This window comes from Nyctereutes procyonoides, unplaced genomic scaffold, assembly GCF_905146905.1.
Source record: "Nyctereutes procyonoides isolate TBG_1078 unplaced genomic scaffold, NYPRO_anot_genome, whole genome shotgun sequence".
Taxonomy (NCBI): domain Eukaryota; kingdom Metazoa; phylum Chordata; class Mammalia; order Carnivora; family Canidae; genus Nyctereutes; species Nyctereutes procyonoides.
In genome coordinates this window covers 28,227,303-28,242,455 of record NW_026575043.1, presented here as the reverse complement: position 1 = coordinate 28,242,455, position 15,153 = coordinate 28,227,303, and the positions used below count along the sequence as shown (strand labels likewise).

Genomic DNA, 15,153 nt, shown 5'->3' with positions numbered 1-15,153 from the left:
AAACTATAGCCTACTCTCTTATCTGTGTCGGTGTTTAGGTTGAACCTTGGGGAGTAGCCATTTTGTATAAACAACACCACGCCCGGCCACTTACATTTTTGGGTCAAAGATCTTCTCTGTTGGTGGGGATCACCACCCCCAGCCTGCATTCCTACACATTGTAGGAACCATCCTATTTCCCCTGTGCGTTGAGTTGCAGGTGTGTTCCAGGAACCTGCCATCCACTGCTAGTGTCCTGGGGCAGGTCACGAATGCTCCTCTGTGCACAGACATGTGGAAGTCTTAAATGCAAGGAGAATGCAACCCAGCCACATAAAAGTCCAACATCTGCTCATCTTAACACACGAGTAACGCCTTAGGTTTCCTCCCATCTCAGCACCTCAAATGTAATGCCTGCATGTGCCTTCCAGCCACCCCTTCACGCCTCCGAAGCTAAGTGCGTACGTGGATGAAGCAAAGACCTACGCGGCAGAGTACACCCTGCAGACCCTGGGCATTCCCACCGATGGGGCCGACGCCCCCACCGCGGCCGCCGCCACCACCTTCCCAGGTAGGGGAAGTGGGGCCCCGGATGGCACCCTGCCCACAGTGTTTGGGAAACCCTCCCTCGGTACCATGACCTCCAGGACCTGTTTCTGAGCTCTACCCACAATACAGATTTACACCATCTATGACCAAAAGCACTTGCCAGATGAGTGAAGCATCGAGATGGGAGATGAGAGGAGTGAGCAGGGAACAGAAGGGGGCCTAGTCTCAGCTCCACTCCAGCAGCTGCGTGACCTTGAAAGGGCCAGTCTCTGCATCTGGGTGGGTTGAGTTTTTAACTTCTAGTAAGGGAGTTTAGAACTACCTGTTAGCAGTTGTTTACCTAAATGCTTACTAAGGAATGTGGCCAAGGTCAATTGACTTTTAAGGAGTCCTTGGACTCCCTGCACAATTCTCATCTTTGACTCGACTTGACTTTTATTGCTTTGCTTTCTAAAAGAAATGTGTGCATCATATTTTTCTTATGTTGGTTTTTTTTAAAAGATTTTATTTATTTGTTCATGAGAGACACACAGAGAGAGGCAGAGACACAGGCAGCGGGAGAAGCAGGCTCCATGTGGGGAGCCCCAGGGTCACAGGGTCACGCCCTGAGCCAAAGGCGGACGCTCAACCACTGGGCCACCCAGGCGCCCTCTAAAATTGTTTTAAGTCAAAAACTGTGTGAGAGAGAGCAACACAGAGAGAGAGAGAGAGAGAGAGAGAGAGAGACAGAGCCTTTCAGTATGTGGATGATCAGCTCTCATCTATCTGTCCCATGATTTTGGCCTAGAGCGCAGGCTATTCGCACAAAGCCCATCTGTAGGTGGACATGCCTTCAGGGCCACTTTTTTTTTTTTTTAAGATTTTATTTATTTATTCACAATAGACAGAGAGAGAGAGAGAGAGGCAGAGACCCAGGCAGAGGGAGAAGCAGGCTCCATGCACCGGGAGCCCGACGTGGGACTCGATCCCGGGACTCCAGGATCGCGCCCTGGGCCAAAGGCAGGCGCTGAACCGCTGAGTCACCCAGGGATCCCCCAGGGCTGCTTTTAAAAGACTTTTTTCCCCGTTTGTTATGTACCTACAATAAATGCTAATAACTTTAAAAAAATGAACCCTCTAGAGATTAAAAGTGACCGGACAAGAGATTTGTTTTGGAAACTTTTCCTTAGCCTTTAGTTTGAATAACCCCATTCTTTTTTAGCAGGAAAAGCTCATTTCTTTGGGAGAAATCAGCCACTGCGGCCTGTCACTGTGTTGGCCTGCCTCCCTTTAGACCAATTCAGAGATCTGAGTGGACCCCGAAACGGGGCACTTCTATTGATCCACTGGTGCCCGTATTGGGCACGCACGGGTGTGACAGCCGCGGTGTCCCCCCCATCCGGAACACCTAGGCCCTTACTCTCGTTTTCTTGGGTTTCTCAAAAACTGCAAACACGTTTTCCATTCTGGCAAGTAACCACACGTCACACGCGGACACGACCTCAACTCCAGCTTTATCCGTAGAACGCGGAGAAGTTGGGCCCTGCACCCCCACGAGGTTACCAGGGCGACAGGTGCCACCGCCAAGGGCAGGGCCCCTGAGCCTTCCACAGAGCGGGGTGTTGACATGTCCGTCTAACGGGGACCCCGTGGCCGGGCTTCTTGGTTCTTGGAGAAGCCGGAGCCCCTGTCTCACGGGAAGCTGCACCCCAAAGACAGCTCACAAATGTGCTATAAAAACACATAAGCCGCTGTCACAATTTTACGGTTCGCTTGCACGTTGGAAAGGATTTGCTTTCACCTACGAATGTTTGGTCTTGTCCTCACTTCTGTTTGCTCCTCCAAGAAGTAAAAAAAAAAAATATCCGGGGCATGAGAGTGGTCTTGGGAAAGCCTAAGGAATTGAGAGCCTCTCGTAACGTTGCTGTGGAGTCGAGCAAAGAATAATAGTCTCCTGGGGAAGAATCTGTTGAGAATCCAAATACTCTTGCACTTAAGAAAGTAGCCAAACTGAAAGAAGACAATTCAGAACCCCCCACGATAAAATCTACACCACACAGGCACACACGCACCCCTCTTACAGATGTGTATTTCTTTCTCGCTTACTTAGAAACGCTATTTCCAAAATTATGAAAGTAATTGGTAGCACATTTTTCATATCCTTGGAAAACATACCAAACTTGAGTAGTGCATTAGTCAGCATTACTGGCCAAAGTGCACAAGCCAAGGAGTGGATTTAATTAAAAAAAAAAAATAGTCCAGCCAGCTTCCTGCCACCACTTCCTGAGAAGCCACCAGAAAGAAATCAATGTGTCTGGGGTTGGGATGACGGCCACAGCACATAAACCAAATGGACAAGGGTTTGTTTTTTTTTGTTTTTTTTGTATGGTTTTTGTTGTTGTTGTTGTTTTAATCAGGTCCCCCATTTGTTGCTTAAGTAAATTTCCCTCTTTTTCTTGCCATCTTCATATTTTTTGGATCATGTCAGAAATGGCTTAATTTTGACCTAAAACGTTAACAGGGAAACAGCTGCATTTATATAATAGCACTTATTATGCCCTTTTCTGTAAAAGTGAATGGCAATCAGACAGACGTGATCCTAGTGTGACCGCACATGATGCCCTCCTTACCACTCAGACCCTTGGCTGTCTGGTGGCGAAGACGAGCATCATCTGAAAACACCTCACACCTCACCAAGTTGGTGGTGAAGCAAAATGGTCTTGCCCTTCACAGTGGGGTCTACATGGAAACAGGCCAGGTATCTGCTTTCAGGGTGCTGTGTAGAAGCACACTGAAACTTGCCATATTTCTCCTACTGGTCTACCCAGGCCCTCTAGGTCCTTCTTGGGAAAGGGCAATGGTTTTCAACATTTCATTTAGGTGGGGGAGTGGGTACAGAAGCCGACCCCCAGAGCCCCACCCCTCAGCCCTGCCAACCCATTGATCGCCTCCCCTCCTTTATAAACTCTGAGAGCCTCTGAAAAAGTTCTAAAATCTCAAGCTTTGATCAACTTGGCATCCTGTTAGGTTTCTGTTTCTTGGACTCCGTCCCTAGTGTTTCCAATTTTCTAAGCATGCGGTGGTTCTGGCACACGTGGCTGACCTCACTTTGAGGAACGCTGCCTGTCCCCTAGTCAATGAGTCTAGCTTCTATGTCCCGAGTTCACTTTTTAAGATGTACATATTGACTTTTGGCCTGAAGTGGTGTTAAATTTTCAAATTCCAAAAAAGTAGACAATAAGCCAACAGGGAGCAAATGTGAATGGCTTTCGATGAAGTTTTCTCTGCCTCCTCCTCCAGGATACGCAGTTCCCAATGCAGCGGCGCCTGTGTCCGCAGCCCAGCTCAAGCAAGCAGTGACCCTTGGACAAGACTTAGCATATACGACATATGAGGTCTACCCCACTTTTGCAGTCACTGCCCGAGGGGACGGATATGGAGCCTTCTGAAGATATCTTTCTTTTAATTTAAGACACACAAAACTCTATCTAGAAGAAATAAACCTCTCACTGAGTTTCCTTATGATCAGAAGTCATACTTTTTCTAAAGGGATGCCCTTCCTGAGACCGTGCAGCTTATGCTAATTCTAGAGTCATGACATGAGGACATATTCCCTGTGAAATGTGATGTCAAGAAGCCTTTTGCTTGAAGAAATCTTAAGAGCCAGTGCCCCCCAAAAGTTATTTCTCCCAGGTTCCTGAGTGACGTGGGCATGCATCGACATGAAGAGAGATCTTTTAACCAGCAAATGTTCAGGGGGCTGAGCAGACCTGGCCCGGCAGGAGCAACAGAGGGAGGCAAGTAAACTCCAGAGTCTTAACCCCAGCTCACAGCTGCTTTTGTGATCCACGAAGTCACAGACAGGAAGGGGGAGGGTGGAGGATGCTGTCAGAAATGCCTACCCCGTTGCCCACCGCATGGGCATCTCCATCTCAGGTCAGAACCTATGAAAGACAGCCCAAGATTTGATGGGGCCAGCATCACTTCAGGTGTAAAATCCTACCTCCTCTATCTGTCCTAGGCCCTGTCACCCACATCCCCTGGGGACCTCCTGGAATTCAATGTGATGTGTTACAGATAAGGATAAAATGAATCCAAGCCTGTTTATTAAGCTCATCAGCCCACACCTCTTCTTCCCTGGAGCACCTACCCTTCCCAAGGATCCTCCAACACAATAATCATCCCAACTTAAAATGGCTTCTCATTTCAAACATTTTGACTCGTCCACATGGATTTGTTTTCCTACCAGTTTCATTTTGCTCGTATCTCGTGCCATAAAAAAAAATAGCACATCAAATATACAGACTATCACCTAGGATGCTTTTTCCTATTCAGCAAATGGGTTGTAAAGTCATTTCAAACAGAGACGTGAAGATCTACTCTCATTTTTTGGTCTTCTTGCAGCACCCAGACCAGCATCCAGCATTCAGAGACAGTTGGGGCTGGCCTTGGACTGTCTAACCCCTTATATGAAATCTGCCAAGAAATCCTCTGCCTTCCCTTCCTTCTGTTTTCAACAAGTGTCAGACAGCTTTACAATATCTGAGTCCTTTGGTCTTGAAGGCATCACAGAAAACCTTAAACTTGCCACTGCTGATTAGAAGCGGATTCTTAGACTCCCAGCAAGGATGTTAGTGACCAAAGTCCCATGGGCTTAGGGCCTCTCTGCAGAAACATCTCCTGGGGATGTAGGTGCTACAAAAACTGGGGTTGGAGGGAGCAGAGGCACTACTTTCTTGCCATTCTTGTAAATGACTCTTTTTGTTCAAAACAGAAACAATCGAGGTCTGAACTCCAAACACCTATCACTACTGCTTCTGTCTCATTCGTGGTTTAAGACATATGGTACCAGAATTTCCGGGGGGAAAAAAAAATCCCTTGGCCCTGGTAAAATTCTACAGGACTCAAAGGGAAACATAAACCCAAAGACAGAAAAATTTGTCAACTCTTGAATGGACTCCTGGGATTCAACATCAGCCCAGATTCTAGTCAAAATTGGCTCAATTCCAATAATCATTGCAAGTCCTTGTAACTGTTCAGTTCCATTAAGTCCATTCAGATAGCAAAGACCTCAAGGCCGCAGCTCACACTCTGAAAGGTTCGGTGCTTTTGGCTTTACATTTTGCAGCTCAAACTCCGGAGGCCAGTGGTTCCTGAGCTTGGCTGTGCATTAGAAACAGCTGGACTACCTTGCAGAGCGCATGACAAGATGACGCCTGGCACCCATTAGGTAGGGTACCATGGGGCAGGAGCCTGGCCTCAGTGTTTCAAGATCTTGGGTGATTTCAATGTGCAGCTCACTTTGGGAACGGCTCCGGTCTGTCCATTTCCAGCCAACCCTTAATGTTTTCTTTAATTTATTTCACTTTCATTAAACAGAAAAATGCAAGAAAAAAATCTGTCTAAGGCAAAACGGATAGCCAACTCATAGTTTTGCAAATATTCATCTCATAAGACGTACAAACTCGAATATAATTCACATTGGCTTCAAACTAACTCTTGGACCAAACGAATATTTTTAAATGAGAAAGTGAAAAATTCTCCCATCAGCAGTTCTGAGGTCCAAATCTACATTCCGGCACAGACCTGCTTTTATACTCAGAAAGAATAATGACCTTGGGGCAGGCAAGTTCCTACTTAGTCCAAAAAGGCATTCCAGATTCCAAGAGTGAAAGTTTTAATGTTCTTTAAAAATCTTCAAATATTGAAAACACTGCTCTGCATGTCCAGCCAGTGCCAAGTCGAAGGTCTGATCCAGAGGAGGTTTAAATTTAATCAGAACGGACAATTAGTTAATATGGGAATCTCTTACGAGAAAAAAGAAGCATTATTCCAGATTAAATCATCATAATTTTTTTTTAAGGTTAAGAACAGAAACCTAAATATACAAAAACGGCAAATTATCAAGAAAATTGCTATGGGAACACCCTTGCTTAAGGAAACACAAGTATTTGTACACTAACCTCCTAAGGACTGATTTTATTCAAGTGAGTAGAAGTGGTTTTAGTAAGATCTAGAAAATATTCTGAATTCCATTAGAACATACTCATAGGAAGTATCAATGTGTCTACTGTGCCATCCGTGTGTATTTACTTTGTCCAAATTAAGTAATGGAGAGCAACTACAGAGCTCCACAAACTCATTATACGGCTCTAACGAGTTTGAAACTTCAAAAAATAGGATTGTTAAAAATCATGTGTGGAACCAAAGGCTTATTTTGCGTGATGTTTATGTTTTTGGACTTTGGAAATTCTTGTGCATCGACATCTATTTTTTTGTTGTTATTTCTTACTTTATTGCTTCCTAGGGGGAAAAAAAGACTCTTTATAGAGGAAATTCAAATGAGTCAGCCAACCAAAAATAAAAATAAAAATAAAATGAGTCAACCAACCAAGTGATAACAGAATACCCAAACCAATAATTTAGAAGCATCTAGTAAGTTAGAATTGAGCTTCTAAATTTTGGTAATGAAAAGCTTAGTGAAAATTAAAAATCAACTGTGAGATGAGACATTTATTTTCTTACCTGTAAAAATGCTGCCTATTCTCAAATTGCTGTGCTTGCTTCCCACCCCATTCCTATCACTAAAAGACCATCTTTAAGTTCCACCCCTACCCAAACCTGGTATCATGCCAAACCACACCATGTTTGGGTAAAAGCACCCAAAATGCTGCTAGAAAGCTACCTCGTGTTAAGAAAACACTGACTTCGACAAATCCCTAAGAACCACAGTTCTTTGACTTTTTAATGATGGATGGAAATCACACTATAGCTATGTCTTGACAATAGTTACTCAGGAAATTAGTTTTAGTTTTACTTAAAAGTTTAAAAGAAAGAATACATACGTTCTTCCAATCACATAGACTTTTCTTAGTTTTCCATAAATATCACCTCCAATAACGTCTGACGTATATTCATTTTCACGCTATTTTTCAATAACTATTTTATAGTTCAGTCTTGGCTCACAGGGTCACAGTGTGAATCCATGGGGGACGGGGCGGTTCTCCGGGGTGCCTTTCTCAGGAATAAGGGTCAGTAAAGAAAGTATTGCAAGTAAATTGTCCTTGTTACGCAAAGCTACGAAGAAGTCTGATAAAATGAAAATGTATCACTGCTGCGTGACTCCAGGCCTACCCAAGATGTTCCAAAAGCAACCTACAACTAAACGTGAACAATGACCCCCAAGATAATATGAATTATCCCCTCCTCGCATCCATACAGAAATTCCCAGGAGATGAAAGGTAACTTGCAACTCAACCTGGAGACCTGGCACTTTTTCATATCTCTTCCAGATACATTTTTATGTATCAGAGATACAATCTGTTCGAGATGAAACTAAGCTTCAACTGTGACACTTTTAGTGAACTTTGTGATCCTGTTGAAAGAAAATATTCCTATTAACAGCATAATTTAGGAATTTGAATGTACCATGGAAAGACAGAGAAACATTCCTACCTGACGGGCAATAGTGATCTTCCTGTTTCTGTACTTCTTTTCTTACTCTTTCATTATTTTCTTCACTAATATTAAGAACTAAGCGAATCCTAATCTTCTATTGCTATAAACCCACAAGCTCTACCCCGTAGGGTGTATGATCATTCTGTATTCACTACGCACCTTCTCTAACGCCAGGAACTATGAATGTGTGAGCGGTGTGTGCGTATTTCCACAGCGGGGTACGCGGTCTGGTGATCCATTCTGCGTTTTTATAAACTGAATATGATTGCACTTAGGTTCACCAGTTGGCAGCTCATTTCACTTAGTCAGAATCCCCACCATGAAATCAAACTCTGTTCTAAATTTTAAGATTCAACTATTATTGCCAAATACTAGCTGGACACCGTAAGTCCTTTTAGAGATTCATTTTAACTCTTCACCTATTATTACTGCTGTTCAAGTAAAATGAGTCTTCAAGTATGTTCCCCAGGAGAAATACAAAAGACAGTGTAAAAAATAAAAAAAAGAAGGAACGATTTTTTTAGAGGTCCAGAAGCTTTAAAACATGCGACTGACAAGTTCGCATGCTGATTCGTGATGTTAAAGAGCAGGTACTCAAGCTTGGCTGTTCTCTTGAACACATTTTGGTTATTAACTATTTTTGTTTTTTTTTCTTTCTTTTTTCTTTTTTTGTTTTCGAAATATACTCGTGTTTATAAAATTCAAAAATCTTCTTAACAAGCCTCATGTATATGTTTTGCAATAAATGACCTGCAATGAAGTATACATGTTCTATTCAGATGTACATTTTATTTTGAAATTTGGCACTTTCCACTGTAATTCCTAAGAGATCTGGGGGATGGTAGGATAAGAGCCGCAGATAAGTGTATTGAAATCAATCTATCGTTATCAGGGGTTTAAATGTTTGATGTGATTATTGGTAATTTTGTTTCTATTCCTTCATGAGTTTTTTTTTTTTCCTACTTTTCTGCCTGCAGTAGAGCCAGGTATCATTATTCCCTGCCAACAAAAATAATACTGTCGGCAATATGCATTTCTCTTTTCCAGGTGTTTAACCATCTTTTGCTTCTTGTCCTTTTTTGTTATTAATGACTTTATTTATGTGACGTTAGTTAGCTGAGGTACCAAAAGAGAGAGAGAGATTAAAAACAGTATTAAAGAAGGTGCAAAAGGCACTTATTTTTGTACTCTGAGTACAGTATTTTATAGAACTCTGGTCGGTCTAAATATACTAAGTAAAATTACAACATCCGTTCATTGGGAAAATGATCATTGGTTTGGAAGATGTAAACATAATGGTACCACAGGATCATAAATCACATGAAATGAAAGGTAATGCAGTATTGTGATGACTCGTGTAATTTCAAGATGACAAAGTGGTTTCAGTTGAATTTTCAAGTAACATTATAAAGTTTTAAAAGTATCAACGTGAGTTGCTGATTTCTTTTTCTTCTTTCCTGAGTGCTACAGTTTTACTCCTTTGGAGTAAATAGTTAAATATTAATGACCTAACATTGCAGGTATTTTTTTGGCCATTTCTTTACATTTGCATCTTTTATGAAAGTGCCCTCTGTGCCTCTCCTGAGGGTAGAGGTAACGTTTAATAATCAAGCACATTATTTCCCAGTCAATAAAGAAAACAAGAGTAGTACTCAGAAAGTGCAGATAGTGAGAAAGCATGACTCCAGCAAGGTCTGTGGGCTCTGAGGCCAACATTGGCCCATCCCTAATGGACAAGAACCCAGATCAGAAACCAGCCCTCCAGGCCCTGAACCCACTGCTATGTGTTCTGTTGGTCCTTGAGCTAGGAATGGTTGTGATCTTTTCAAAGGACTGAGCCAAGACATATTTTACTTTTTTTTTTAAGATTTTATTTATTTATTCATGAGAGAGAGAGACAGAGAGAGAGGCAGAGACATAGGCAGAGGGAGAAGCAAGCTCCATGCAGTGAGCCTGATGTGGGATTTGATCCTGGGTCTCCAGGATCATGCCCTGGGCTGAAGGCAGGCACTTAACCCCTGAGCCACCCAGGAATCCCCATCTTTTACATTTTAAAAGGCCATTTAAACATAAAGGAAGACAAACCAGGAGAGACTCCTAACTCTGGGAAACAAAGGGTCCTGGAAGGGGAGGTGGGCGAGCGTAAGGGGTGACTGGGTGACGGGCACTCAGGAGGGCACTTGATGGGATGAGCACTGGGTGTTATACTATATGTTGACAAATCGAACTTCAATAAGAACAAATTAAAAAAAAAAAAAGCTTTAAACATAAAGGAAAAATCTGTGACAAGACCCTAGGTGGCCCGTGAGGTCTAAAATATTTACCACCTGGCCTTTTGCAACAAGTTCCCCCAAACCCTGCACCAGGCCAACCCCGCATATTTCTGCTTCTATCGCAGGTAGCCCCCCACTTCTAAGTACTAAATTCCGAGTTAGTTAGGACTGGGTCTGGCTGCCAGGGACAGCAGTGGCAGTGGCTTGCATAAGGTAACTATTCGCTGGCCCCCAAAAGTCCCAAAAGGTAGTAGGATGTGGGTATAATGCTTCAGGGCATTAGGAACAGAAGGTCTTCCTTCCCTGTAAGATCTGACCTCAGGGCTAAGATGATGGCCTGTGCATTCCAAATACAAGGACAGAGGAAGGGTAAGAGGGGAGAGGGAAGGAGCCCTAGCTAGCTCTCCCTTAAGGAGACCGACTGCCAGGTGCCACACTTCCCAGGGGCTTCCATCCCCTCCCCCCGGCAGAGCCCAGCAAGGGCCACACCCAGGGACAAGATGTGGAAGGTGGTCCTCATCTGGGTGACCATAAGGAACTCTTCTGCTGGGGAGGAATGGAATAATGGGTACTGCAGGGCAACAGCAGGGCCTGTCACAACCCCTGCCCCAGGAAAGACATGAGGGTGAGATGAACCAAAGCACCTGAGGTCAGCAGGCCCTGGGCGTGGCACCCCCTTCTTTCCCCAACTAGAAGGAAGCTGTCAGTTTGTCTCAGAATTTCTCGGAGTCTAGTCACCCATTGAAGGCACATTTGTGGTAGGGACAGTGCCCCGGGTCCCACCGCCTGGTCTTAACCCCACTGCATAACCTCCTCCCCTGAAGGCAGGCTGCATCTGGGGGCTGGCCTCTGATGGATAGAATCGGATAGCACGTCTGAGATGAGGTTATAACAGAGTATGCTTCCCAGCTCTCTGGCCTTGCTCCCTCACTGTGATGAAGCCAGCTGCTGGGGCGTGACCTGTGCTGTGCAAAGGCACGTAGGACAAGGACCCCAAGGTAGCCGACAGCCGACAGCGTGTGTGGAACCCAAGGCTGCCCCCAGCCAGGTGACCGAGCTCTGGAAGCAGGTTCAGTCTCAGTGGAGCCTTGATGGACCACAGCCTGGGTCCACACGGTGGCTGAGAGGAGGAGAGGGCCTGGAGCGCAAGACAGAGCTCTGGGACACTCGGACGTCCACCCTATGAAGCTGTGGCATCATAAGTGTTTTCTCCAATTACTGGGTTTGGGGATAATTTGCTGTGAACAATGGATAACGAACGGATACAAGAGTAAAAAGTTATAAAGTTACAGTGAACACAAGTGGGTTTAGCAGCAGAGTCACCAGAGCTATTCTGCAGAATCACAGAAACCAACCCAATTTTTTTTAAGTTTTTTTAAAAGATTCTATTTATTTATTCATATGAGACAGAGAGAAAGAGAGAGAGAGAGAGAGAGAGAGAGAGGCAGAGGGAAAAGCAGGCTCCATGCAGAGAGCCCAACATGGGACTCGATCCTGGGTCTCCAGGATCATGCCCTAGGCCAAAGGCAGTGCTAAACCACTGCGCCACCGGGGCTGCCCTAATTTAATTTTTTTTAAGTTTTTATTTTAATCCCACTTAGTTAACATCCTGTGTTACATTAGTGTCAGGTGCACAACGGAGTCATCCAACACTCAACACTTCTATACGTTACCCTGTGAAGCCAACCCAATTTCCGAATTTCTGAATGACCTGTTATTGTCAGGATCCAGGAGCATAGGCCCAGTACTAAGAAGAATAAAAGCTAGGGAAGTTGTAGATACCTCGTAGGAGGTGCTCAAAAATGCTGACTGAGGAGAAAGAAGAAAGGAAGGGAGGGATGAATGAGAAAGGAAGGGATGCAGGGGAGCAGAGAAGAGGGAGGGGAGGGAAGAGGCTAACTTAGTCCTCGCCGCATTCGCCCCGGTTCCCAGCAAGCCCATCTATCACTACTGCAGTGAAGGCATCTGGCCAAACATCAGACAGACTGTGTGCAGCCTTCCTGGCTCTGGTTTTCCAAACACTTTAGCAATTCAAAGAATTTACGGGGTTTCTGGAGGAGGTCAAAGAGCAGGAGAGAGTGATTGATGGTAGAGACTGAGTATCACGGAAAAGCAAGGGGAAGAATGCCTGCACCTCGTCCCCCAGACAGAACGGGGAGGGGAGAGAGGAGAAAGAGACCCAAAGATCCAAGAAGACAGGGGATCTGGATCCCCTCCCACTGCTGCCTAGGGTGCCAAAGACTGCAGCACCGCCTCAAGAAGGGGGCCACCAAGCTTGGCAAGTTTTTGCCCATCCCTGCCCCACTGGATGGGAGCTCAGTCAAAAATCAATTATGGAAAAAATTTTTTTAAAAAATCAATTATGGAAAAATGGCATCTAAGGTCCACCTCGACATGGTTCCAATGGTTCTCTGGAATCCCACGCAACCCCATGGAGGGGCCAGAGCACAGGCCTGCGAGCCGGCCAGAGGGCACCCAGTGGCCAATTACTAACTGCTGGAAGCCTGGGAGAAACCTGAACTATGTGATTCTGTTTCCTCATCTATTAAAGAGAAATTATAATATCTCTTCCAGAGGGCTGGGGTAAGAATGCGTGGAGATTGTGCACATTAGAGTGCTCTGCCCAGCGTCAGACGTGGCGAAAACCAAATAAAGAGATGTCGTTAGTGGTATCACAAAGTGCTATAGAGAGGATGTCGGGTTCTGATGGAAACTTCCAGGCTCACTTCTCTAAGAAACAAGGGGAAATCAGGCTCCAGGGCTCCCGGTGCTGTCCATACAAGTAACCCAACTGTCTCTTGCCCCCACGGATTACAGCGAGAAATTCTAGCAAGAGCTCGAGAACGAAAGGCAAAACTTGAAGACTGATCCATAATGGTAGTGACTTTTCTGTTATTGTTGTTATTTTCTCCTTTATTTACTTGGGATGTAACCTGAGGGTGACCTGAGTCACAAAATTTTACAAGTAGGAGCACTAAAACCTCCAAGAGAAGGCCCCCTTTGCAACCAGAGGCCCAGGAAAGGAAGAACCAAGTAGTGCAGGTGAGGGGGCAGCGTTGTCTTTGTGTTTTCTTTTCTTTTTTTTTCCTCCTCTCCCAGTCCTGCCCACCCCTGAGCTCCTTGCCAGGATGAAGCAGCACAGAGATGCCCCCACCCCACCCCAACCCAGAGAAGCCTCCTCCTTCCTGCAGAGGAGCAAGAGTCCGGAGTCAACCCTCATTTTAACCATGTTCTCTTGCCCCCATGCCCAGAGGGCAGAGCCTGTAGTGTAGAGCTTCAGGAGGACACACAGGAAGACAACACTCAGAAGCACGTCCTCTTAGCCAAAGGGAAGAGGCAAAGGAGTCCCTGGAGACAGAACATAAGAGAAATCCCAGAAAGGGATCCTGGGGAGGGGAAATTCCTCAATCTGTGTATTAATGCACATAATTCCAGGTTCACCCCACCAGGCTACACATACTCAGAAAAAAATTAAAAAGACACATTAAAGATTATGGCCAGGAATAAAGACGTCTATTCCAGAATGATAAAAGAGTTCGTTTAAAGAAGACAGAACAATCTTAAATGTTGACAACTTCACTAGTCAAGCCTCACAGCACGGGAAGCAAAGACTGAGGAGATTGAAAGGAGGACTAAAGAAATGCACGATTGTGTTGCAGATTGAAATATCACTCTCAGTGATCTATGGGACAAATAGGAAAATCCATGAAAACATGAAAGATTTGACAAATACCACCTGCTAATTTGATGTAACAGTCATAGACTGCTCCACCGGCCAACAGCAGAATATATATTCTTTTCAAATGCACAGAGAGTATTCACCTGGAGAGACCGTATGTGAGGCTGTAAAATAAATCTCAGTGAATTTCAAAGAATTCCAGTCATACAGATTCTGATCAATAGAATCAAAACTAAAAATCGGTGAAAGAAAGATATCTGGAAGGGGCACCTGGCTCGTTCACTCAGTAGAGCATGTGATCCTTGATCTCAAGGTTGGGAGTTCAAGCCCCACGTAGGGTGTGGAGCCTGGTTTAAAAAACAGAACAACAAAAAAAGCATCAAATCACTGCCCCCCCCCCCCGTCAAAAAAAGAAAGGTATCTAGAAAATACCCAAATATTTGAATACTAAGTAATATACTTTTCAAAAATAAAGGATCCAAAGAAAAAAATTAGAATATATGTTGAACTGAATGAAAATGAAAACGAAAACTCAACATACGAACGTATCTGAGATACCACCAAAGTACTTAGGGAGGAAGGTAGAGCCCTACACACATATATTAGAAAGAAGGTCTCCAATTATTTCTTAATGTAGAAAAAGGGCAAACTGAAGCATGCGGAAGAAAATAAATAATAAAGATGAGAATGGGAATCGATAAAATAAAACCAGGAAAACAATAAAGGAAATCAATGAAACCAAAAGGCAGTTCTTTGATAAGATCGATAATATTTGTAAGCCGGTAGCCAAACTGATCAAGAAAAAGAGAAGAAAAGACAGCAAATTAACTAAGACACCACAGATTCTGCAGATACTAAAAAGGTAATAGAGGAATGTGTTATAAACAAATGTGTTAAAAGAAATTCCACAGTTTATAAAATGTGCAAATTCCTTGAAAGACGCAGATTACAAAAGCCTAGTCAAGAAGAAATAGAGAACATGAGTAGTCCAACGGCTACTTTATTCTTTTAAGATTTTATTTATTTATTCATAAGAGACACAGAGAGAAGCAGAGACAGCAGAGGGAGAAGCAGGCTCCGTGCAGGGAGCCCGATGTGGGACTAGATCCCGGGTGCCCGGGGTCACACCCTGAGCCGAAGGCAGATGCTCAACCACTGAGCCACCCAGGAGCTCCTAGTCCAATGGCTATTAAAGAGATTAAGCTTGAAGATAAAAACATCCCCACAAAGAAAACT

General features: G+C 44.2%; 1 protein-coding gene across 5 annotated transcripts in view; it reads left to right on the top strand.

Moving 5' to 3' along the window:
- The window catches only part of A1CF (APOBEC1 complementation factor), an 80,847-nt gene extending 71,446 nt beyond the window's left edge, over nt 1-9,401 (top strand). For 2 of the 5 annotated variants that reach the window (XM_055322988.1, XM_055322985.1), the window contains exons 11-12: nt 411-550; nt 3,808-9,401. In XM_055322988.1, coding sequence (XP_055178963.1) covers nt 411-550; nt 3,808-3,956 — 289 coding nt within the window. In that variant the 3' untranslated portion in view covers nt 3,957-9,401. Of the gene's footprint in view, nt 1-410; nt 551-1,411; nt 2,601-3,807 lie in introns of those variants that run through there. The other 3 variants (XM_055322989.1, XM_055322984.1, XM_055322986.1) reach the window with 3 other exon arrangements.
- The last annotated feature ends 5,752 nt before the right edge of the window (nt 9,402-15,153 follow it).